This window comes from Equus przewalskii, chromosome 27 (assembly GCF_037783145.1).
Source record: "Equus przewalskii isolate Varuska chromosome 27, EquPr2, whole genome shotgun sequence".
NCBI lineage: Eukaryota > Metazoa > Chordata > Mammalia > Perissodactyla > Equidae > Equus > Equus przewalskii.
The window spans coordinates 33,429,141-33,456,431 of NC_091857.1; the positions used below are offsets into that span (position 1 = coordinate 33,429,141).

Here is a 27,291-nt window from a genome sequence, read left to right on the forward strand (position 1 = left end):
CAGATAAACAGTACATTCACATCATCGGGGAGAGTTCCACTGGACAGGGCTGATTTAAAGTTAATAAATAACGTAGTACAAATAAAGTTAACAAAGGTAAACACTAATAAAGGTAATATTTGTAATAACTAAGATCAGTTGGTAGAAGAGCAGAAAGTGAGAGGGAAAAGAAGAAGAAATATGCTAATTTCATCATTGTCCATAGTAGGGAATTAATAAATAATGTCTAAAACATAAAAGATTTAGGATTAATAAAAAGTTGTAAGCATAACAAGTATAACAAATAAAACTCCAAGTTATTCTATTTTTTCTTTTCTTTTTTCTTTTTTGAGGAAGATTAGCCCTGAGCTAACATCTGTGCCCATCTTCCTCTACTTTTTATGTGGGACGCCTGCCACAGCACAGCTTGCCAGCGGTGCCATGTCCACACCCAGGATCTGAACTGGTGAATCCCAGGCTGCCGAAGCGGAACGTGTGCACTTAACCGCTGCGCCACCAGGCCGGCCCCAAATTATTAGAAAATCACACTCACAACATAAAGTAAAGAAAATAAGACTGTAGAAAGGAAGACGTTTTAAAAGCTACTTAAAAACAATCCCCTCAAACAACAAGAAAGCAGCAATGACAGAATTAATGCCAAAGACATCATATTAATAAATGGGCTAAATTAATGTCTATTAAACAGACATTCTGATTTTCTCTCCAAGCAAAATCCAATTTTATGCTGTATGATGGAGAAGCACCTAAAAACAACAGGGATGAGGGTGGGTTTGGAAAGGCTGAAGAAGAAAAGATAAGCAAAGGTATATGAAGCAAAAGCGAAGAAATAAATCATGGGCTGTAATCTTAATATCTGACAAGGCTGAGTTCAAAGAACAAAGGGTTGAACAAGACAAGGAAGGGCACCATGCAACTCTAAATGGTGCAACTCACAGTAAAGACATGGGTATTACCATACATGGATCAGATAACATAGCATCAACGCTCATAAAGCAAAAATTACAGGGGATACAAGGAGAAATGGAGTAAAACACATTAGCTGTGGGAGACGTTAATTTACCTGCCTTAGATCACGACAGATAAAGAGGACAAAAAGAAGAAAGGATATAGAAGACCTAAGTTACATATCAATAAGGTATAACTAATATAATAATAATAAGGTATAACTAATTGGCACATGTTGAAATCTACACCCTGAAAACGCTTTTCAGTCTCCATGGTACATTCACAAAAAGTGACCAAATTAACCCATAAATAAGTCCAACAGATCTTTCTTTAGGGAAAAAAAAAAAAAAACGAGAGCAAAGCAAATTATTCATCTAATCATGAAAAAAAAAGAGGAAAGCAAACACAATATCCAAAATAAGAAATAAGAGGGCAATAGGGATATAGAGGTAATTAATAAGAGAATACACTGTTCAACTGCATATAAGTAAATTGGAAAAGATGATAAAGTAAATTATTTTTCTAGAAAAATATAATTCACCGGAACTAACTCCAAAGGGGACATGAAACCTAAGCAAATCAATCACCACAGGAAAAACAAAGAAAGTTATAAATAAGATCTCCCCCAAAGCACCAGGCCCAAAGAGTTTCACAGATCATTCCCAAATGCGTAAAAGCAGAAAATTCCAATATTAAACTATTCCAAAGCATAGAAAAGGAAGGAATGTCTTTAAAAAAAAAAAAAAGCAAATGTAACAACGACTCCAAAGTAAGACAAAATCTACATGTACACACAAAAAGAAAACTAAATTTTTTCTAATTTATAAACATCAATGCAAAGGTTCTAAATAAAATATTAGCAAATATAACCCAGTAGCAGCTTATAGGACTATTACACCACAACCATGTATGATTTAATCCAGGAATGCAAGGATAGTTCAATTATTGAGGAACTCATTATATTAACAGTTCTCCAGAGAAAAATCATACAGTCATCTCCACAGATGCTAAAGAGTCACTCGATAAAATTTAATATCTATTCTTGATAAAATTCTTAGTAAATTAAGATAGAAGGAAACTTCCTTAACCTAACAAAATGTATCTACCTTACCCAAAAGCCAGCATCAAACTTAATGGGAAACGAGATACATTGCATTTAAGTCAGGAATAAAATAAAGATGACCACTATCACCACTATTAACGTACAAGTGTTAGTTAATGCAATGAAATGGGAAAAAAATACGAAAATTGAAAAGCAGGAGGCAAGGGCCAGCCCTGTGGCCGAGTGGTTGAATTCTCACACTCTGCTTCAGCGGCCCAGGGTTTTGCCGGTTCGAATCCTGGGCACGGACATGGCACTGATTGTCAAGCCATGCTGAGGTGGCATCCCACATGCCACAACTAGAAGGACCCACAACTAGAAGGACCCACAACTAAAAATGCACAACGATGTACTGGGGGGCTTTGGGGAGAAAAAGGAAAAATACAATCTTAAAAAAAAAAAAGTAGGAGGCAAAATGATCATTAATTGTAGATGATATGCTTGTATGCCTGAAAGAACCCAAGAAAATTCACTGATAAATGACCAACTGAAGAGGATTTCAGGAAGGAAGGTTGCTGGGTACAAAGTAAATATACAGAGATCAATAAGGCATGTACAAGGCAACAATCAATAAGAAGATACACTGGAAGAAAAGACTTTATTTTCAAAAGCAATAAAAAGTTAAAATACTATAAATCAACTTAACAGGAACTGTCTAAAACCCTGATCAGACAAAAACTTAAAACATGACTGAAGGGCACAAAAGAAATGAATGGAAAGTCATACCATGTTTTTGAACAGGAAATTTTAACACCCTTAACATATCTACTTTTCCAAAGCCAATCTATAAAGGTAACACATCAGAATAACATCCAAATAACAATAACATCAGAGTTTTGTTTTTCTTTTTTAGAGGTGAGGTGGGATGAGACAGACTAAACAAGATGATTCTAAAATTCAGACGGAATAAGAAATAAATTTTGAAAAGAAGAGAAATGAGGGAGACTAGCCCTACAAGATATTATAATGTCATAATAATTCACAAAGTGTGGTATAGGACATGTACACAGGCTGAAAGGTCAATAGAATAGCATGGAAATTCCAGAAACAGATCCAGAAAGCATGAGAATTTAACACATAACAAAGGTAACATTTTAAATCCAGAGGGGAAAGGTGGAATATTCACTAAATGATACTGGAAAACTGGCCAGACAACTGGTGAAAGAAATTAAATTGGATCCATACTGCAAACCTTTGTACACAAAAACTTCTAAATGCATCAGACTAAAATGCAGAAACTAAAATAACAAAAGTTTTAGAAGCATAATGATTTTTATCACATCAAAGTGGGGGTGGTCCTCCAAAGAATGACACAAAACTCTGAATAAATATGACTAAAAATATGACCAAAAATAAAGTTTATTTTATGAAACTGATTATGAACAATATCACTTATATAAATGACAAACTACGGAAACAACACAACTTAATATAACAGGCAAACAACTAATTCCTCTAATATTTTAAGAACTAAAAAACATTAATGAAAAAGATAATCTAACAAAAAGATTAAAATATGGGCAAATGATATAAACAAAGAGTTCACAGAAAAGGAAATGCAAATTGCACCTAAACCTATGAAAATATGCTCAATCTCAACAATAACATGAGGAATGATCAATAAAACTACCCTAAGTGCCATTTTCCACCTATCAGATTAGCAAAGGTCAAAAAATTTGACGCTATTATGTTGGGGAGGGAGCAACAGGCACTCTCATACACTGCCGGGGGCGTCTAGAACACTGTAACCTCCTAAGGGCTGTGTGGCAATAACAAAAACATTTTTTATACACACCTGGGCCCAGCAGTTCCAATATTAGGAACTTTCCTCAGATATATTGCACATGCGAAATGACTTATGACCAGAGTTATTCATTGCAACATTGGTTGTAATAACAAAAGATTGTAAACAACTAAATTCCAACAATAGAAAAATGGTTGTTTTTCCCTTTAACAGTATCTTGAAAATCACTCACATTAGTATATGCATGTTCTTTTTATTTTTTTAAGTCTGCATATTGCATCATTGTGAAAAAAGGGGAGAAAAAGCACTTGTACACATTTACTTACATATGCATAAACTATCTTTGGCAGGAATCACAAGAAATTGATAGCTTTTGTTTGCACCATAGGAGAGGACCTCAATGGATGGTGGGCAGTAGATGCATCCACCTTGAAACTCATGAATTTTAAACCATGTGAATTGGCTGACCATTAACATAATAAATCAATTTTAAAATAAGATCAATCCTGAGGCCAGCCTGGTGGCACAGCAGCTAAGTTTACATGTTCCACTTCGGTGGCCCGGGGGTTGGCCAGTTTGGATCCCTGGGTCGGACCTACACACTGCTTGGCAAGCCACGCTGTGGCAGGCATCCCACATATAAAGTAGAGGAAGACATGCACTGATGTTAGCTCAGGGCCAGTCTTCCTCAGCAAAAAGAGGAGGACTGGCCACAGAAGTTAGCTCAGGGCTAATCGTCCTGGGAAAAAAAAAAAAAGATCAATCCCACAATGGGTAGCCTCTAAACCTAAATGTACAAAGTTCTAAGCCCCTTAAATTTTGATAACCCAAGGGCATAATCGTCTTCCTCAGGAAAAGATCTGAAGATTGTATGGTGGAAAGTCACTTTTCTCTGGATTATCTTTCACTTTGGACTTGAACACAACTGCTAGAGAAGGAAAACCCTCTTAGCTAACGCCTCAGCCATTCTCTCTCCAACATCCTTCCTTTCTGATGGTCCCAGCAGCAAGATGAACTGTGACAGCCATCACTGTTCTCAAGAGCCCTCTGTGTACCCAAACAAGTCCTTCCTTCCTCACACTCAGCAACACTCTCAGAACCACCTGGGGTTCTTACACCACACTGGGTCTGGAGATCTTGTACACCAAGAGCGAGCCGCCCTTTCAGTTACCGACGGGGAATCACATGTGTTAAGTAAGCAGTTAACTAACACACACACACAAATCACAAGGTAAATGAGCTAGAAGGGAAAACACAAGTTAAACTATTGACTGCTTGTTGAAACATTCTAGTCTTTCTTAGCAGCATTCAGAGACCCATTTTGGTTGGAAAACGGAAATCAGAAACATTACAGAGATTTCAACTTGTTAGGTATCGCCATCTCTACTATTTTGTATAACAACTGTTTTCCATCTTGTTTGAAAAACAGAATAAACAATCACCAGATAGTTCGCCACATAGTAAGTGATGGCCAGTATCATGCGGTGTTAACTAAAGTTCTGGAAAGGAAAATTTTGAAGAGAATGTGTCATCTCCAATCTCATTCTGAGATTTTACTCAAGTGAAGCGAACGATTATGTTCACACAAAAATTTGTACACAAATGTTTCTAGTAGCTTTATTTATAATCACCCAAATGTCCTTCTACAGGTGATAGATGAGCAAACAGTGGTACCTCCATACGAACGAAGACCATGTTGCAATAAAAAGGAGCAAAACACTGACACACACAACAACCTGGTTGACTCTCAAAGGCACTATGCTAAGTGATAAGGCCAGATTCAAAAGGCCACATGTCATATGATCATATTTATGCCATTTACATGACACTCTGGAAAAGGTCAACCATAGGGACTGAAAACAGATGAGTGCTTGCCAGTGCTGAGGGGGTGAGGAGGAGAGAAGAGGACCACTACAAAGGACACAAGGGAATTGGGGGAGTGACAGAACTCTTCTGTATCTTCACTGTGATGGGGTTACAGTCTCAGAGAACTCCACACTGGAAAGAGTGGTCTACTGCATGTGATATATCTATATTAAGAGACCCGTAGGGATAATCAAGCATACAAGGAAATATACCACTTTCCTGACAACAGGGTCATATTCTAAAAGTGATTAATATTTAAGTAAAAATCTATAAAAATCAATCAGTTCACTAGCAAGGGAACTGTAACAAAATACTCAGATACTAATTTGCGTGGCTTACATATACTTACTGCCAAAATAGCAGAAATAATGCCATCATTCCTTCAAGAAATATTTTTGGCATGCCTACCACGTGTTAGACATTGTTCCAGGGCAGTGAAGAAAAGAGGCAAAACCCCTGCTCTCAGGGGTCTTACATTTCAGTCTTGCCATCTGATGCTGTACTAATATGGTGAAACACAGCAGGCTCCTTCTTAGTACAGTATAGTATTGGTATAGGTGTGAATGAATACTAAGTAAAATGGGCCAAGAAAAATCGCAGCTATTGTCCAACGGAGTCATCTCTGAAATTGCTAGCTCTGAAACTTTCTTGCGAGAGGAAAAGAAACCTGAACCACTGAATAAAAGTTCAGAGGAAAGGGGCAAAAGATTGCCAATACTAGTCGCAAAAAAGGAAAAATTAATAAAAGTAAGTGAATATAGGGTCTTAGCACAGGAGTGCAAAATTTGAATCCTGTTGTGCTGTGTGGTTTTACGGGTTAGATACTACATATTAGCAAAATTACGAGTTAACAGAGATTACTAGATTTCAGATTTCAGTAATATTAAAACTCATAGAAAGTTAGAACATTGACACTCGTTGGCACTATTGGCATGAGTGAATGTAAAGACTCCAGACTATGAACTGAGTTCAACAGAGCTCTGAGGACAGGGGAGTCTGGAGTTGGCCTAAATATATGCCAAAGTAATGACTGTGGAAGACAAGTAGTTGGCCAAAGAAAAGGCTTTGACTTGCCAGCCCACACTTACATAATGAACACCCTGAACAGCCACCAAATTGAATCCAGTCAGAGTGAACTCATGTATGAATGAGAACAACAGTGTATCACCCAGTCCAAGGTGGATAAAACTCCAGGACTCGAGGGTAAGAGGTGAGCCCAGCAGCCAAGAAGGCCCGCTGCCCCAAGAGCTGGTGAAAGGCAGGAGCTGGGCAGCAGAGCACAGGGGTAGGCCCCTGCTGCCCAGCACAGGAGTCCCTCCGCTCCGGGCTGCTCCAGTGGCTCCCGAGTCCCACTGCCCACACATGGTAAGATCCTACTGTGGGAAGCTGGGAATGTCAAGTGTTAATTCTGGGGAGTGCTAACGCAGCAGTGAAGGCGGGGGACGGAAGAACGTTACGTCTCACTTGATACTTCTTCCTATTACTTGAATTTTCTTAGCATGTAAAAATACATATTTTTAACTTACAAAATACAAATATTTTGAAAGATCTGAAACATATGGTCAAATAAACACTACTTTATCCTTTTTAAATTTAAAAAAGTTTAATTTTTTCCTGATTACTATTAAAGAGGGAAATTTCTGCCCATCTACTCCTTAGTTTTCCACTGATGGGACTTCTGTTCCTTTCCCAAAGATTATGACTAGAGTTTTAGAGTAATGGTCTTAAACAATCTTTTCTGATAAAACAAAGGAAATGACAATTTTTGGCTGACATCATGCCTGATGTGTGACAGTAAAACCATAAGCATAAATAAGAATATCATCATGGGGGTCAGGGTAGTGAGGATTAATGGAACCCAGCCACATTAGAAAGCACGTGCACCAATGTCATACACCACAAGAAGCTGCCCAACAGCAGGGGGCCGGCTGGTGGAACCCTCAGTTTCTCAGAGGCAAGCTCTTTCTCTTTAGATTGGCACCTGAGCTAACAACCGTTGCCAATCTTTTCTTTTTTCCTGCTTTTTCTCCCCAAACCCCACCCCCAGTACATAGTTGTATATTTTAGTTGTGGGTCCTTCTGGTTGTGGCACGTGGGACGCCACCTCAGGATCGCCTGATGAGCAGTGCCATGTCTGCACCCAGGATCCGAACCAGCAAAACCCCAGGCCACCAAAGCGGAGCGTGTGAACTTAACCACTTGGCTATGGGGCCGGGCCAAGCTCTTTCTGAGCATCAGCAACCCAGGGTCAGGAGAGCTTAATCAGGTACAGGTTCCTATCAAGAGTCAAAGGCTACTGACAATCTCATAGTGCCCTGCCCGGGGTGAGTTTAAACACCAGAAAGGAGAACAACAGTGAAGTGGCCAGACCCCACCAGCTTCTGCTGGGCCTACTGGCCCAAAACCCCAGGTAAGCAGTTTGTCAAGGAGGAAACCGGCAGAAGACCGAGCAAGGATGGTCAGTCCTTAGTTAGTCTTCGGTAACCAAGGATGGCGGGCCTACAATATGTGTGAAGTAGGAGGCTGTCTTTTTTCGTTTAAATCTGCCAGTAAATAAAAGCAAAATATTTTAAGCCGAGTTGCACGCACTGCATTATGTCTCAAAGTTAATAAAGCCTCGAAGATTTGGCACAGACAAAATAAAGTGGGTTGGTATGAAAAAGCTTCAACCTTGTTGACTCTGGCTGGCCATTACATCCTACAACTAGTACTTTTCAAACTGCTAACCACTGGGCTCTAGGCTGTGCAGACACCTCAGCAGCCACTTTAGGATTTGAGGAGATCCAGCAGGGCACGCGGGGGGGGGGGGGGGGGGGGGGGGGGGGCGGGGGGGGGGAGGGACCACTTGAAACGGAAAAGCTCTGTTTTTATGTGCTTATAAAACAAACTATTTTAATAAGTATCATAGTCATAAAAATTGACATATTAGAATTCTACATAAGATTTCATTAACTAAAAGAGTTTCATTGCTTAAAAGTTTTTTTGGAAAATCTTTATCCTAAACAATTTTGTTCATTTTCTTGAGCAGTTTAGGTGGAAACACTTTCGTTTGCGAGATGAAAGGTAAGATCTATTTTCTATCACATGACCTTGAGAAAGGCACCATTTCTCTGAACCTGAAGTGTCTTCTCCCTACGAGTGAGAGAGTAGACTGTCTCTTCAATACAGACAATGAAAGACCAAGGCAGTCTTTTTACACGTGGCTCGCCATATAAACGTGTCCAGAAAGCCTTGTGTGCAGGTAGAGGATAATAATTGAAATTGATAGGAATTCTTTATAAAAGTATTTTACAAAAATTATATCTTTACCTGTTTGTGTAAAAAGTCATCTGAAAGGATCCAGGACTCTATGGCCAGGGAGCAACAGTACACAACATACCACAGTGCCCAACACACTGGATCTACTACCATAGGCAGGAACTGTGAGCCATGTTCATGCTGGATCTACTACCACACACAAGCAGTGTAAGCTGGGCACACTGGATCTACTACCACACACAGGAACCGAGAGCCAGGCACACTGGAACTACCACCACATGCAGGAACCGTGAGCCAGGCACACTGGAACTACTACCACACGCAGGAACCATGAGCCAGGCACACGCTGGATCTACTGCCACACGCAGGAACCGTGAGCCAGGCACACGCTGGATCTACTACCACACGCAGGAACCGTGAGCCAGGCACACGCTGGATCTACAACCACACGCAGGAACCGTGAGCCTGGCACACGCTGGATCTACCACCACACGCAAGAACCGTGAGCCAGGCACATGCTGGATCTACTATCACACACAAGAACCGTGAGCCAGGCACACGCTGGATCTACCACCACACGCAGGAACCGTGAGCCAGGCACACGCTGGATCTACCACCACACGCAAGAACCGTGAGCCAGGCACATGCTGGATCTACTATCACACACAAGAACCGTGAGCCAGGCATATGCTGGATCTACTACCACACGCAGGAACCGTGAGCCAGGCACACGCTGGATCTACTATCACATGCAAGAACCGTGAGGCAGGCACACGCTGGATCTACTACCACACGCAAGAACCGTGAGCCAGGCACACGCTGGATCTACAACCACACGCAGGAACCGTGAGCCAGGCAAACACTGGATCTACTATCACACGCAAGAACCATGGGCCAGGCACACGCTGGATCTTCTACCACATGCGGGAACCGTGAGCCTGGCTCACGTTGGATCTACACCACATGCGGGAACTGTGAGCCGGGCTCATGCTGGATCCACTACCATAAATGGGAATTGTGAGCCGGGCACACTGGATCTACTACCACATGTGGGAACCATGAGCCGGGCACACTGGATCTACTAACACATGTGGGAACCATGAGCCGGGCACACTGGATCTACTAACACAGGCGGGGACCATGAGCAGCCACACACTGGATCAACTACCACAGGCAGGTATTGTGAAAAGGCCTGAAGCAAGTCACCACATGAACTGACCTCTCCCTAAGCTATCCATCCACATAGGGCAAAGTTTTTCCTGAGCTCTGGAACATTGTGCTTTTCTTGCTGGCATGATACGGTCACTTGTCAATTTGTTAATGCTCTTCTGAAACGGTCTGGCCTTAGTGTACTCACTGAGAGGAGAAACAGGTCAACCCACGCAGCCCACAGCTAACAAGTGACTCTGTTTTCTGAACAGAAATTGAAACTTAGAAAACTAACTGGGGGTGGGGGTGGTGTCATAGATTTGTCTAGCAAAAGAACTCAATTTATATATAACAGTTACCTGATAAAAAACCTGAATGAGATGAAGAGATATTCAGAGCTAGGGAGTTAAAAACTCCCAAAGCGTAGCTGAAAGGAAAATGGAAAGCAAATGGGAAACTGCATTCAACTTACAACCTTCCCATAACACCCCTGTGCCAATAAGAGAGCAGTCGGGGAGGACCGGCGTCGGGGAGGAAGGATGATGTCACCAATGAGCTTCCTGGCAGGTGGAGAGCTTGGACCTTCTGTGGAAGAGACCAGTGGGGCCCTGCCAACTCAGGCTGGGGCCACAGTGGGGAAGGAGTCAAAGAGGGGGAATAACAGGAGGGAAAGAGAGGTGCCATTTCCCCAAAACCTGCATGTGCTCCCCAAAACCTACGAGCTGCACAGCTGGGAGCTCAGCACTGGGGGACAATCACTGCAGGGATTAGGCGGGAGCCAAAGACTGCAGGTTTCAGCACACGGAGAGGGCGTGGGTGGTGACACAGGGCTGAACCCAGGATGACGCTAGGTCAGGAGGTCTGGACTGGTGACTCAGCATCAAGAGGATGGCTGACGAAAACCCACCGCCCTGCCAGCGTCAGAGCAGCCTGCCGGGGGTCAAGGGCGTCCATGACATGCTGAGACCTGTCCAGCGCTGCAGAGTCTAGAAACTGACACAGCCACAGCAGTCAGGCAAGCTCACCAAGGCTCAGGCCGGCACAGAGTCTGCTGCAACAAACACCAAACGGAGCGCTACAGGAATAACTTTACTGCATCTCAGTGTTCAAACAGCCTTGGATAACTCGGAACACGCCTCTCACACATTATATAAGGGTGAGGTTGATTCGGGAGATGGGCCTTTTCAGGAGAATTAGATTGTCAGTGAGAAAAGAGACCCACTGAAAGCTTAGACGACTGTTTCCTAAAAGGTTCATTTACCTCCCACAAAATGGGATCCCTCCGAGCTCAAAGAGCTACATTTTCCTATGTAGATAGGCACCTGCAGCAGCATCTACTCCAACTGACCGTTCATGTGTCAAGAATCCAGTAGCACAAAGCAGAATAGTCAGGCTTTGTTTTCATACCATCCTAGTTTTGCAATTTTTCTTCATAATAATGAACTATTAAGTATAGGATTTTTTCTCTTTCAATTTTTTTAACAGGAAATAACTTGCAAACCAAGTAAGACCAAATGTAAATCTCGAGGTTCCTGTGGTAAGAGTAATCAGCCCAGTGTATGAACCACTTATCATTGTAACCTGGCTATGCCAGGTAGTAAATCTCTTATTTATGTTTTTCACAACCATGATATTTGTGTCATTTTCATGAGTACGTGTGCTAGGATTTAAGAATGTAAGACATTCTGAATTTATAAAAACAAATGAATTTTATCTACACTACAAAAAACTTTACTGCAGGGTTCTTTTAACCAATAGGCTCCTCTAGCGCACTGGAAATAGAATTGACAATGCATTTGAGTCAATCTTCTTGATCAAGAACACATTTACTGCACCAAGCAAAGTACACAGCAATACTAAAACCACTCTCACCCGTCAGTGCCCAAAATGCGGTAATCTCTATCTGCTCTCCTCAGTCACAAGCCCTGCTTCCTCCAAATCCACCATGGGGAGACATCCAACAACCTGTAAAGCATCTCATAAGCACTTTGTTCCTCAATTATTTTACTGATGTTATATAATGGCTTATAACATTGTATAATTTCAGGTGTACATTATCATGTGTCAGTGTCTGTATAGACTGCATGATAATCACCACCAATAGTCTAATTTTTATCTGTCACCAAATATATGTGCTCCTTTACCCCTTTCACCCAACCCCCAAACCGCTTACCCTCTAGTAACCACTAATCTCTTCTCTCTGTCCATGTGTTTATTTTCCACATATGAGTGAAATCACGCACTGTTTGTCTTTCTCTGTCTGCCTTATTTCACTTAACATAATTCCCTCAAGGTCCATCCACGGTGTTGCAAACAGGATGGTTTTCTACTTTTTATGGCTGAGTAGTATTCCATTGTGTGTGTGTGTGTATGTATGTGTGTGTGTATATATATATATATATATATATATATAAACACACACATCTTCTTTACAATCATCAGTCAACGGGCTCTTGGGTTGCTTCCACGTCTTGGCTATTGTGAATAATGCTGCAGTGAACACAGGAGTGCATAAGTCTCTTTGAGTTGTTGATTTCAAGTTCTTTGGATAAATATCCAGTAGTGGGATAATTGGATCATACGGTATTTCTATTTTTAATTTTTTGAGAAATCTCCATCCTGTTTTCCATAGTGGCTGCTCCAGCTTGCATTTCCACCAGCAGTGTATGAGGATTCCCGCTTCTCCACATTCTCTCTAACATTTGTTTTTCTGTCTTGGTAATTATAGCCATTCTGACAGGAGTAAGGTAGTATCTTATTGTAGTTTTGATTTGCATTTCCCCAATAATTAGTGATGTTGAACATCTTTCCATGTGCCTATTAGCCATCTGTATAACTTCTTTGGGAAAATGTCTGTACATATCCTCTGCCCATTTTTTGATTGGGATTTTTTGTTGTTGTTGAGTTGTATGAGTTCTTCATATGTTCTGGAAATTAATGCCTTGACAGATATATGATTTGCAAATATTTTCTCCCAATTGGTGGGTTGTCTTTTTGTTTTGTTCATGGTTTCCCTTGCCTTGTAGAAACTCTTCAGTCCGATGTAGTCTCATTTGTTTATTTTTTCTTTTGTTTCCCATGCCTGAGTATACATGGTGTTGGAAAGATGCTGCTAAGACCCATGTCAAAGAGTGTACTGCCTATATTTTCTTCTAGGAGTTTGATGGTTTCAGGTCTTACACTCAAGTCTTTGACTTATTCTGAATTAATTTTTGCATATGGTGTAAGATAATGGTCTACTTTCATTTTTTGCATGTGGCTGTCCAGTTTTATAAATACACCCTTTATTGAAGAGACTTTCTTTTCTCTGTTGTATGCTCTTGGTTCCTTTGTCAAAGATTGGCTGTCCACAGATGCATGGATTTATTTCGAGGCTTCCAATTCTGTTCCACTGATTCGTGCGCCTGTTTTTGTGCCAATACCATGCTGTTTTGATTACTATAGCTTTGCAGTATATTTTGAAATCAGGGATTGTGATGCCTCCACCTTTGTTCTCTTCTCTCAGGATTGCTTTAGCTATTTGGGGTCTTTTGTTGTTCCATATAAATTTTAGGATTGTTGTTCTACTTCCATGAAGAATGTCATTGAGATTCTGACTGAAATTGCATTGAATCTGTAGACTGCTTTAGGTAATATGGACATTTTAACTATGTTATTTTTCTAATCCATGAGCAAGGAATATCTTTCTGCTTCTTTATGTCATCTTCGATTTCTTTCAATGACGTCTTAGAGTTTTAAGTGTATAGGTCTCTCACCTCCTTCATTATATTTATTCCTAGATATTTTATTCTTTTTGTTGCGATTATAAATGGGATCGTATTCTTGAAATCTCTTTCTGTTAGTTCATTATTAGAGTATAGAAATGCAACTGATTTTTGTAAGTTGATTTTGCACCCTGCAACTTTGTTGTAGTTGTTATACTAGTTTTATGATGGATTCTTTAGGGTTTTCTACATATAGGATTGTGTCATCCACAAATAGCGAGTTTCAATTCCTCCTTTCCAATTTGGGTGTCTTTTATTTCTTTTTCTCGCCTGATTGCTCTGCCCAAAACCTCCAATACTACGTTGAATAGGAATGGTGAGAGTTGGCACCCTTGTCTTGTTCCTATTCTCAAAGGGATGGCTTTCAGTTTTGTGTTTTTAAAGATTGGCACCTGAGCTAACATCTGTCTCCAATCTTCTTTTTTATTTTATTATTTATTTATTTGTTTTTCTTCTTCTCTTCCCAAAAGCCCCCAAGTACATAGTTGTATATTCTAGTTGTGAGTGCCTCTGGTTGTGCTATGTGGGACACCACCTCAGCATGGCCTGATGAGTGGTGCCATGTCCGCACCCAGGATCCGAACCAGCGAAACCCTGGGCTGCTGAAGCAGAGTGTGCAAACTTAACCACTTGGCTATGGGGCCGCCCCTGGCTTTCAGTTTTTCACTGTTGAATATGATGTTGGCTGTGGGTTTGTCATATATGGCCTTCATTATGTTGTTACTTTCATTCAATACTTATTTTATTGAGAGTTTTCATCATAAATGGATGTTGGATCTTGTCAAATACTTTCTCTGCATCTATTGAGATGATCATGTGGTTTTTATTCCTCATTTTGTTAACGTAGTGTATCACACTGGTAGATCTGCAGATGTTGAACCATCCCTGCATCCTTGTTACAAACCCCATTTGATCATGGTGTACAATCTTTGTAATGTATTGCTGTATTCAATTTGCCAATATTTTGTCAAGGAGTTTTATATCTGTGTTCATCAGCAATAGTGGCCTGTAATTTTCCTTCTTTGCATTGTCCAGTCTGGCTCTGGGATCAGGATGATGCTGGCCTCACAGAATGAGTTAAGAAGTGTTCCGTCTTCTTCAGGTTTTTGGAATAGTTTGGGAAGGACAGGTATTAAATCTTCTTTGAATGTTTGGTAGTTTCTCCAAAGAAGCCATCTGGTCCTGGACTTTTATTTTGGGGGGAGGTTTTTAATTACTGTTTCAATCTCTTTATTTGTGATTGGTCTATTCAAATTCTGTATTTCCTCTTGATTCAGTTTTGGGAGGCTGTAAGAGTCTAAGAATTTATCCATTTCTTCAGGTTGTCCAATTTCTTGGCATATAGTTTTTCATAGTATTCTCTTATAATCCTTTGTATTTCTGTGGTATCCGTTGTAATTTCTCCTCTTTCATTTCTAATTTTATTTACTTGAGGCTTTTTTTTTCTCTTGCTGAGGAAGATTCACCCCAAGCTAACATCCGTGCCAATCTTCCTCTATTTTCTGTGTAGGTCACTGCCATAGCATGGCTGCCCAAAATGTGGTATAGGTCTATGCCCGAACTGGGTCACTGAAGTGGAGTATGCCAAATTCAGCCACTGGTCCACAGGGCCAGCACCTCTCTTTTTCTTAATGAGTCTGGCTAAGGGTTTGTCAATTTTGTTTATCTTCTCAATAAACCAGCTCTTAGTTTCATAGATCCTTTCTACTGTCTTTTTGGTCTCTATTTCATTTTTTTCTGCTCTAATTTTTATTATTTTCCTCCTTCTGCTGACTTTTGGGTTTGTTTGCTCTTTTCTAGTTCTGTTAGGTGTAGTTTAAGATTACTTGAGATATTTCTTGTTTGTTGAGGCGGGCTTGTATTACTATAAATTCCCCTCTTAGAACTGCTTTTGCTGCATCCCATAAGAGTTGGTATGATGTATTTTCATTTTCATTTGTCTCCAGGTATTTTTTTGATTTCTCCTCTGATTACTTCATTGATCCAATAGCTGTTCAGTAGCATGCTGTTTAGTCTCCACGTTTGTGACTTTCCCAGCATTTTTCTTTTTTCTTTTTTTTTTTTTTTTGAGGAAGATTAGCCCTGAGCTAACTACTGCCAATCTTCCTCTTTCTGCTGAGGAAGACTGGCCCTGAGCTAACATCCATGCCCATCTTCCTCTATTTTATACGTGGGACGTCTACCACAGCACGGCTTTTGCCAAGCGGTGCCATGTCCACACCTGGGATCTGAACCGGCAAACCCCAGGCCACCAAGAAGCAGAACGTGTGAACTTAACCACTGCGCCACCAGGCTGGCCCCTCCCAGCTTTTTACTTGTAGTTGATTTCTGGTTTCATAGCATTGTGGTTGGAAACGATGCCCGAGATGATTTCAATCTTCTTAACGTTATCAATCTTCTTATCAATCTTCTTAAATTTATTGCCTCATTTCCCAGAATATGGTCTATCTTTGAGATCTTCCATGTGCACTTAAGAAGAATATGCATTCTGCTGTTTTTGGATGGAATCTATCTATCTATACATATGAAGTCCATCTGGTCTAGTATTTCACTTAAGACCACTGTTTCCTTCTTGACACTCTGTCTGGATGATCTATCCATTGACATAAGTGGGGTGCAGAGGTCCCCTACTATTATTACGTTGCTGTCAATTTCTCCCTTTAGGTCTGTTAGTAGTTGCTTTATATACTTTGGTGCTGTTGTGTTCGGTGCATATATATTCATAAGTGTTATGTCCTCTTGGTGGAATGTCCCTTTTATCATTATATACTGTCCCTCTTTGTCCTTCATTGTCTTTTTTATCTTGAAGTCTGCTTTGTCTGATATAAGTATGACAATACCTGCTTTCTTTTGCTTGCCATCTGCTTGGAGTATCATCTTCCATCCCTTCACTCTGAGCCTCTCTTTGTCTTTAGAGCTGGGATGTATTTCCTAGAGGCAGCATATTGTTGGGTCTTGTTTTTTAATCCATCCAGCCACTCTATCTTTTGATTGGAGAATTCAATCCATTTACATTTAGAGTGATTATTGATGTATGAGGGCTTAATACTGCTATTTTGTATCTCGTTTTCCAGTTGTTCTATACTTCCCTTGTTTCTCTTCTCTTGCATTCCTGACTGCCATCTTAGTTTGGTGGTTGTCTGTGATGGTTTTCTCACTTTTCTCTTTATTTATGATTTATGTCTCTGCTCTGATTTTTTGTTTAGTGTACACCCTGAGGTTTGTATAAAAGGTCTCACAGATGAAACAGTCCATTTTCTGCTAGCCTCTTATCTCCATTAGCCTAAGCACATTCCATCCCTTCCCACTTCCCCTTCTAAGTTACTGTTGTCACAAATTATTGTTTTGTATTGTGAGTTTGTGATTAAAATGAAGTGTTTATAATTATTTCTTATATTTCCTTCCCTTTATCTTTTATGTTATAAATGTTTGCCAACTTGTTCTAATAAAGAGCTGCAATTTTCTGATTTTGTCTATTTATGTCCTTGCTCAAGGCTTTGTAAACATTTGCCTTTTGTTTCAGTTACGAGGGCATCCTTGATCATTTCTTGTAAGATAGGTCTAGTGGCAATGAACTCCCTCAGCTTTTGCTTACATGGGAAAGCTTTTATCTCTCTATCACATCTGAAGGATAGTTTTGTGGGATAGAGTATTCCTGGCTGAAAATTTTTGTCTTCCAGTATTTTGAATATAGCATTCCAATCTCTCCTAGCTTGTAAGGTTTCTGCTGACAAATCTGCTGAAAGCCTGATAGGCTTTTGTAGAGTATTCTCTTCTGCCATGCTGCCCTTAATATTTTTTGTCATTGACTTTTGCCAGTTTTACTATTATATGTCTTGTAGAAAGTCTTTTTGGATTGATATAATATGGAGTTCTATTGGCTTCATATACTTGTAGGTCTAGTTCCTTCCCCAGGTTTAGAAAGTTCTCAGCTATTATTTCTTTGAACAATCTCTCTGCTCCTTTCACCCTTCTTCTCCCTTTGGAATACCTATCATCTTTATGTTGCATTTCCTAATTGAGTCGGATATTTCTCAAAGAATTTCCCCATTTTTTTTAAGTCTTAGTTCTCTCTCCTCTTCCACCTGAAGCATTTCTATATTTCTGTCCTCCATAATGTGAGCTCTGTGTTTTAAGGTTTCTAGTTTTTTATCTCCTTCATTGTGTTTTTCATCTCCAGAATTTGTTTGGTTTATTTTACAGTTTCAATCTTTTTGGTGAAGTATCCCTTCTGCTCATTAATATCATTCCTGAGTTTATTCAACTGCCTTTTGAATTTTCTTGTAACTCACTGAGTTTCTTCATGACAACTATTTTGAATTCTCTGCCATTCAGATGCTAAATTTCTGTGACTTCAGGATTGGTTTCTGGAGAAACCTTTTCATTTTCCTTCTGCTCTGAAGTATTAATATAGTTTTTCATGGTGTTTGATGAAGTGATCCTTTGCTGGTGCACAGTGGTAGTATCAGGTCACAGATTCCATCTGCCACCTCTTGGTGGGGGTAGGAACTGTATTTTCTGAACCCACCACATCTGCTGGAAGTTGTGCTGATAGGGTTCGTCTGCGTTTGCCCACTGGCAGCAGCCACCTCGCGGGTCACACACACACACATGCCAGCGCTCTGGTGCGGAACTGCTGCCTTGGCTGGGGACTGGACAAAGTGGTGTATTAGGTGGGAGGGGAGTGGCACTTGAGTGCATGCACTGGCTGGCTCCACACTCACAGGCAGTTCTCCTGGGCTGCTGTGCTTGGTGGGGGCGCCCACGCTGCGGCTGAGCCATGCCACTCAGTGTGAAGCATTCCTGAGGGCCAGGATGCAACTCTGAAAGCGAAAGTGTTTGTGCACAGGCCTGCCTGCTCTCCCACTTCCTCTTACAGTCATGCACCAGCTGCTGCATGAGGACCCATGACCTAGATCACTGCCACTGGGGATGGGAAGAGGATCTGCTCACCCTTTCACACTCCTTCTCGGGGATCAAGTACCCCACCTTCAGATGCATGGCTGCATGGATCTCTCAGATGTTCTATTATACTTTGTAGCAAATCCTCTGTTGGTTAATGAATATCTATTTGGTTGTAACTTAGTGGGGAGAGACTAGGGGAACAGCTCACTCTGCCACGATGCTGACATCACTCTGATAAGCACTTATTATGCCATATGTGGGGTGTACTAACAACCTGATTTACATCAAAGCAGACAACGAGCAATTCTGACTGTGAACAGACACCATGGAAAAGTGTAACACCACCACCACCACCTACGCTTTAAGCCCCTACTACAAGTCAGAACCTCTAACGAATATCTTAAAATTCCTTCTCATTTCATCCTCTCAACACACCCTTTGAGTAGGTATCATCTCCATCCAACAGATGAGAATGAAGATCTGGAAAAGGCACATAGAGTCCTAGACTTGGGAATAAAGAGACAATTTCAAATATTCACTCTTATCAGTTTTGCTGGCATGGCACTGAATTCTCCGAGCCTCAGTCTTCTCAATCATAAAATGGGGGGAAATGCCACCTCTTCAGTATTTGGGAGGGTTAAAGCAGTGTGGGAGTTGGAAAGGACTGTCCTAGTTTATGTTATTATAGAACAACAATAGCTAGGTTTCATCATGGGAAATTAAAACTTTTACTGGAAATACAGAATTAGGGACTTTTTATCACATTCCTGATAGTCTTATACCATACATGCGGCTTTGGAAACACAAGTCAAGTTTCTGGATTCCATGGGCAGCACTCTCAAGGAGAAGGTGGCTTGGCCACAATGCTTCAAGCTCTGAGGAAGAGTATATTCTGTGTAAATTGCGATGAAGACACCAGGGAATCACATTTTGGACAATTTCCTATTCCTGAATTAGAGAGAAGATAACCGTATATATAGGAATTCTGAAGTCTCAATTCCCATATTTATTTGAATCATTTTCTTAAGAATGATCGTCCTAAAGTAAATACCAGTTATGGAGGATTCAACATGTAGCTTTAGGGGTATCTCAAAATCATAAATCTTACCGTCTACAATTTATACGTAGAACATTATTTCTAATTACAAAGCAAAATCTATAACATACCCATAAGACCATAGTTTTCCCTTTCTGATCAATGCATTTATAAAACTACTAGTCTTATGAGTTTTGTTTAAATATTTTAAGGCTTCGACTATCATTTAATAAAGTTTTGGATCATATACCAAGTAGCAGGTACTGACGGGCCTAGGTATACAATATAAATAAACAAAACATTTTAGTTAGGCAGACTTGTAGAATGAATTAATTTTAACAGAAGTTGATTGGTGCAATGATAGAGGTATAAATAAAATGTGTCGGTAACCTATTGAAGGTTCCTACTGAATTATAGGAAGCATTCCTGTGGTATTCTGTCTTCTCCTGACCATTGGACTGACATTCTTCTGCTCCATCATAATCTCACTTTCTGGTTAAAGATACTCTTCTTGTGAGGAATTTTCTAAAATTTAAATATTAAATTTAGGAATTATTGTAAGCCTATGAGTGACAGTTGTTTCTGTTAACAGAAATTAAAACATACATTTCTAAACTCATGTGTCAAAGAAAAAAATCATAATGGAAATTAGAAGATATTTAAGGTGTACAATTATAAAAATACTACAAATCAAATCTTGCAGGGCACGCAGCGCAGCATTATATCAGGGTCTTCCCACATCCCACAGAGCATGAGCTTGCTAAAACATGAAGCCACAGCAGGGTCCTTTGGAGCAGCGTCTTCTGCCTGCTTCTAGGCAGAGCGCTTCTCCTTCTTCCAGTCTCTCTCTCTCCTGGTTCCCTGCCCCTCTCCAGCAGGACCTGGGTGAGGTTACAAGGGTGACTGCTTTATAAGAATTCACCAACCTATTAAAAATCAAAGACTTGTGGGATGCAACTAAGGTAGTACTTAGAGGAAAATGTGTGCATTTTCAAGAGGAGGCTACAATTTAATAAGCCAACTTATGAGGTTTAAAAAACAATAACAACAAGAGCAGAATAAACTCAAGGAAGAGGGGAAATATTTTGGAAAGATGATAAAGTGAAGTCGCTTTTAAAAAGTGCGATCAAATTAGGTGAGAAGTGACTATAAATGATTGGGAAATAGAATAAAAGAAACCTTTTACTGGACTCAGATTGCTTCACAAACGTCTACGAGTTCTTCTTCACTTTGCTCCCACTGTCTACCCTTCTGACGGAAATAAACATGCCAGGTAGGGAGACAGACCCTCGCCCAGCACTTAGATTTCAAAAGCAGGTTCGAGCATCACCACCTCAGTGAGGCTCCCAAAGGGCCCTTCCCCCAGAACGATTATGCCCTACCTGGTGCTCATCAGATACCACAGATGCTCCTACTCAAGCACTTCATCACCTTTTGTTTCCATATTTACCTCCCTCTCTCTAATGATCTGTAAGCCTCATAGACATTGGTTGAATAAGTTTATTTTGATTAAATAACAATCTAAAAATGAAGGAGATTTATGAAGATGCAGTGATATGGAAAGGTATCCAAGATAAAGATACACCGTTGAGCAAAAAGAACAAGTTGTGTGTGTGTGTGCGCACACCTATTATTCATAGGCAATGTCTGGAATAGTACACACACTGTCAGTGGCTACCTCCAGGGACAGAAAACGGTGTCAGAAAGAGGCGGAAGGACTTGACTTTTCACTTTCCTATCTTCTGTAAAATCTTAAGTTGTTAATATGGCATGCATTACGTTTATATTTTAAAAAATGATTTGGCTATAATTTTAAAAACTCCATCATTTTGTCAATGAGAACCTTTTCCTAGGAAAAAAACAAAATGTCAATTTTAAACCCAATACATTCTCTCGTGTTCACAGCACATTTTCCAAGTAGAAATCATTGCAGTTTTTTAAACTGAAATATTACAATGCTATTTATAGCTCTCCTAGGAAATTAATAACAACTATTTCCACAAATTCCTCCATTTTGCATAAAAATGGCCTTTCTTACGGAAGTATTATAATAGTGTTGGATGGACTTTTTTTTTTAAAGATTGGCACCTGAGCTAACATTGGTTGCCAATCTTTTCTTCTTCTTCTCCCCCAAACCCCCCAGTACATAGTTGTATACTCTAGCTATAGGTCCTTCTGGCTCTGCCATGTGGGATGCCATCTCAGCATGGCTTGATGAGCAGTGCCATGTATGTATCCAAGATCTGAACCAACGAAACCCTGGGCCACCAAAGCAGAGCACACAAACTTAACCACTTGGCCACAAGGCCAGCCCCTGGATGGACGTGCTCTGAAACCTGACTGACCTCAGCTGGATGCCAGGCTCTGTCATTAGCTGGGTGATCTTGGGCAAACTCCTCAACCTGTCTAGGCCCCAGTTCCCTCATCAGTAAAATGGGAGTGACGCGGCCTGGTTGACAAACCCTACACCAGTGCTTCCCAAGCACCCCTGGTGGAACGTAAGAGTGCTTTATGTGGTTACCTGGACAAACATGTTTCACCTGAATGACAATCACTTATGACCTTGGGATCAGGCTAACATAGGTGGAAACCACCTCAAGCAAACCATAATTACAGGTACTGTGTTCTCGCAGGATGACAGATGAGTCAAATCTTTAGTAACTGAAGCTTTACCAATGCTGTTGAGATGTATAGAGAAAAGTGAAAACTTGTATGTTATTAGTTCCACCGGTGGGAAAGAGAGGCCACCCCTCACACAACCACGGTGCAAACTACGCTTGAAACATGCACTGTCCACAGGCCCTGAGACCTCATCAAGCAATTAGCCAGCAAGGGTCCCACCACCGGGAGCTTAGGAAACAGCCTGGACAGTGGTGGCCACCTATTCCACCTATCCTGAGTCACAGATCATCAAGTCCAACACATGAGTCACGGGCACATATGTCCAGGTATGTATTTTTGTCAATTGATTAGATTTATAGGTTTGATAACTTTTGGGGAGGCTTTTAAAAAATATATAGTAACCATCTATTTAGGAAAAGTTTCAATGTTTTTTCTTTTACAATCGCCATATAAGGTCTCCTTTTAAAACGCATTTAGTGCAATTGCGTTAGTGTAAAATGCATTAAGTGTAAAAGTAACTGGAAGATTGAGAAACATAGCCATAAGCCAATCACCACGGATTCTGTTCCTGATTACGGCACCAAGGCAATTGATGCGCAGAGCTGACACCACATTCAACTCCACCACCCACGAGGAGTGGTCCTAGTTGTGTAAGACATCACCTGGGACAACTTATGATTCCATTTACTGCATCTTTTCTAAATGTACTTTTCATTACTTGTGCCACATTTAAAACCCCAGAAAACATCTCAGCTGGAGTAATATCTCTGAATGGAATGTGCTAACTTTTCAATGAAATAACGAGTATTAAAGCAAAATGTATATAGTCTCCTGCCTCGCCCAATTCTCATTTTGATATCTTCCGAGCTACAGAAAATTATGAGAATACAAAGTAGAGGAGACACTGGAACCCTCATACACTGCCGCTGGAACATAAAGTGGTGCAGATGCTTTGGAAAACAATTTGGTGGGTCTTCAAAAAGTTAAACACAAAGTTGCCGTATCACTCAGCAATTCCACTCCTCAATATATATCCAAGAGAAATGAAAACATATGTTCACACAAAAACTTGTACTACAACATTCACAGCAGCATTATTCACAATAGCCAAAAAGTGAAAATCACCAAAATGTCCATCAACAAATCAATGGATAAATAAAATGTGCCATAGCCATACAATGGAATATTATTCAGACATAAAAAGGAAGAAGGTACTGATACATGCTACAACATGTATGAATATTGAAAACTATGCTAAGTCATAGAAGCCAGCCACAAAAGGCCACAAATTGTATGATTCAACTTCTATAATTTACGATTCATTATAAATGAATTATGAATTATCCCATTCGTATGAAATGTCCAGAATAGACAAATCCATAGAGACAGAAAGTAAATCTGTGATTGCCAGGGGCTGAGACAGAGGGGGAATGAGGAGTGACTGCCAATGGATACACAGTTTCTTTTTGGGGTGATGAAAATGTTCTAAATTAGATGGTGGTGATAGCTGCACAACTTTTTGAACATATTAAAACCAGTGAATTCTACAAAGGATGAATTTTCTGGTATTTGAATTAGATCTCAATAAAGCTGTGAATTAAAAAAAAAGCAACAAAGTAGACCCATATAACTTTCAATTAGAGTCACTAATTATTAATGTTTTACCACATTTGCTTTCTCTCTTCCCCTCACATGTGCACACACACATACACACAGTTTACGGCAAGATGGTTTAAAATTTAGTTATTGTGACACTTCACTCCTAAATACTTGAGTATGTGAAGTACTCTCCTACACAAGCAAAATACGAATACCACACTTGGGAAATTTGACACCAATACAAATCTATTATTTAATATACTCCTATATATCAAAAACTCTGCATTGTATTTGGTTGTCATATCCCTTTAGTCTCTTTTAATCTAGAAAACTTCCCCTTTTTTCCAGGCCATTGACATTTTTGAAGAATCCAGGCCAATCATTTCACAGAATGTGCTCAATTTGGATATGCTTGTTTCCTTATGAATTGATTTAGGTTAAACATTTTTGGCAGGAATAGCACGTAGGTGAGCAGTGCCCTTCTCAGTGCACCATGCTGGAACCCTCTATCATTATGCCAGAATATACTGTCAGTTAGTCTTTTAGTGGTGACGGTACGGTGGTGGTCACTGTTGTCTTGCTTAGCGTGGTGACTACCACATTCCTCCACTATGAAGGTAGTTTTTTCCTTTTGTAATTAATAATCTGGAAGGTGGTCATTTGAGTCTGTGTAAATATCAGGTTTCCCCAACCTTCTTGCACCCAAAGATTTTAGCATCCATTCATGCTCTTTGCCTGGTACTCTACCCCGTTTGAGACTGCTCTGCGTTTATGTGACCAACCACTACTCTCAATGCTATTTCACAGAGTATGAGAGCTAGCCGTGATTTCAAACCTGGCTGCACACTAGAATCCCTGCTATCTCTAGCACTGGGACCCGGGCAACCCCATTTAAAATTCCCCAGGGTGACTGATTCTGACGTAAAGGCTGACCTTCTCCGAGTTACAGGAACCTTGCACCACCCTCATTTTGCAAATAAAGAAACTGAGGCCCGAGGAGGTTAAGCGATTGGCCAGTGGTGCAAAACCTGTTAACGGCATAGTTAACATTTTCATTTTTTTGGACTTGCGTTTTAACATGCCATTCCTTCTGTATGTTCGTCAAAGAACAAAACCAGAGAAACGAGTAACTTCTGCACAGCGTTAGAGCTGACCACGGCCTGAAGTGCACATTTCTGCTTTCCAGGTGAGTCTGCCTTCCGGTCACAGAGCCCTGCAGTCATCTGAGGGGGAGGGGGCGGGGCGTGTGGTCACCGAGCTGCTCCGCCCTCAGCGCTCAGCTCAAACCCGGACCCGGGCCGAGCCAGACGTTCAAGGAGCCGGTTAGCGCTGCAGCCCCGGCGCCGGCCCCTCGGCCCCGCACGCCCCCGGATGCCGCGGCGACTCCGTCGGGGACCCTCCGTAGGACAGCCGGCCGCGCGCGGGACGCACCTGGCGGGACGCACCTGGCGGAGCGCCCCTGCCCCGCCCAGGGACACGCAGCACTGCGCGGGGCCCCGGAGACGACAGAACGTGCTGGCCCCGCCACCCCACTTACCCCGGCGTGATAAACCTTGTTCGCTCTTTTAATCTTAATGTCCAGGGAGGTCCCCATCTCAACTACTTCGCTGCGGGCGCCACTTCCTGCCTCGCGTGACCTGAGGGGAAAGAGGGCCGCCCCACCCCTCCGACCCGGCCCCGCCCCTTTCTCCTCTCCGCCGGCAGTTGCATCACGTGACCTCGCGCCTTACGCAGGCTCGACTCCCCCGCCTTCCTCCTTCCGGCGCAGGGGCGGGCCTTAGCGCGGGCTGAGGGGCTGTCACTCTTCGGCCCGCCCCCGCCGGGCGTGAGGGGCGTGGCCCCAGACTAGCCCCACCCCTTCCGCAAAAAGAGCGTCACGACGCCGGAAATGCCTTCCTTCTCGCCCGTTTTGTAGAGGGAAGGGGAACTCGGCTCTCCCGGCGAGCACCGCGGCCGGGGGCGGGGCCGGGGCCGCGCGCGGATGCTGCCTGCGCAGGAAAGCTGAGCCTCCCGCCGCTGTTCTAGAGTCGGCTTTACGGCCGTGGTAACTGGGACCGGCGTCCCCTCCCCAGTCTTCTTCCTCTCCTCGTCGCTAGTCCTCCTCCACTTTCTCCCAGGGCTTCTGAAGACGGGGCGCCCTGTGTCCGTCCTCGGCTTGGCGGCACTCCCTGCCCTCCCCGCGGCCCCGCGCTGCCGGCCTGCAAAGCGCCGATTGGCGGGCGGCTCGGCTGCCCCGCCCCTGCCGCCGGGCCGGGGGCCAAGGTCTCAGGGAGCGCGGTGACCTCGCCCCACTCCGAGCCGCGGTGCCGGGTCACCAGCCGCCCGCCTCCGCGGGGCGCGAGGGCTTGTGGGTACTCCCCCGGCGCGCACCGCGGACGGGTGTTGAATATTCATGATCGTGGGCAGAACGTGGGAAGGCGCGGCCCGCAGGCCCTGATTCCCGGCAGTGCGCGCGGATGCAAACCCTGAAGCCGAAACGGAGCTGCCTGAACTAGACGTAAGACAGATACCATGTTTTGGAGGACTCTCCAAGCAGGGCAGCAAGACAGTACTACGTTTGTTGAAATAAAGTCTCTTGTAAATGTTTTAAACGGACTTTTTCAATAAATAGGTAACATTGCATTACTTTCATACATAAGTTAATGCAGTGAAGAAATGCTTTTTTTTTCAAATTCCTTCGTTCTGATATCTGTTTTCCAAAGTGCATTACTTTTAGGATTACAGCAGAAATTCTCCGTAAAGTGATTTCATGAGTTAGCATTACGAAGGCTTTCCTCTTGAGAATGTAAGGTATTTTATAGGGCAACAGTGATGGTGCTGTAGCTGCAATTGCTTTTGAAGGTTGCTACATGTGGTGTTTCCCAATATTCAGGTCTTAGTTTTCAGCTGCCCTCTACCCTCAGGCCTTCCGTCTCTGTCTTGGATATCTTCCTGGCAACTCAAACTCAGCAATTCTAGAACAATTCTTTAGGGACTTAATCACGGTCTAGTCTATTTGCGATTCAAGGAGTGGATCCCTCTCTACTAGACTCACCCGTCATTTTCACGTGGTAAGATACGAATTTCAGTAGACGATGCAGGGAAACAGGAGAAGAAACCCTTTACACGGGTCCACATTCTGGACTTTGTAGCTTCAGCAAACCCGCTTTATACTTACTTTACAGCAGAACATTCCTGTTCCTCCGGGACAGGTATGCCATATTTTACCCATCTTTGTAGGTTGTACACAATCTTTATGGAATGCTGATGCAGTGCGCAGAGCTTTAGTTCCAGCAATTATCAATGTAATCTGTTGAGTCAG

General features: G+C 41.9%; 1 protein-coding gene across 2 annotated transcripts in view; it reads right to left on the minus strand.

Moving 5' to 3' along the window:
* Window positions 1-26,282, minus strand: part of VPS26C (VPS26 endosomal protein sorting factor C) — a 53,777-nt gene extending 27,495 nt beyond the window's left edge. Inside the window, exon 1 of one of the 2 annotated variants that reach the window (XM_008539503.2) lies at window positions 25,528-26,282. In XM_008539503.2, the coding sequence (XP_008537725.1) occupies window positions 25,528-25,584 (57 nt within the window). In that variant the 5' untranslated portion in view covers window positions 25,585-26,282. The remainder of the gene's footprint in view (window positions 1-25,527) is intronic. The other variant, XM_008539512.2, reaches the window with a different exon arrangement.
* Between the last annotated feature and the right edge of the window lie 1,009 nt (window positions 26,283-27,291).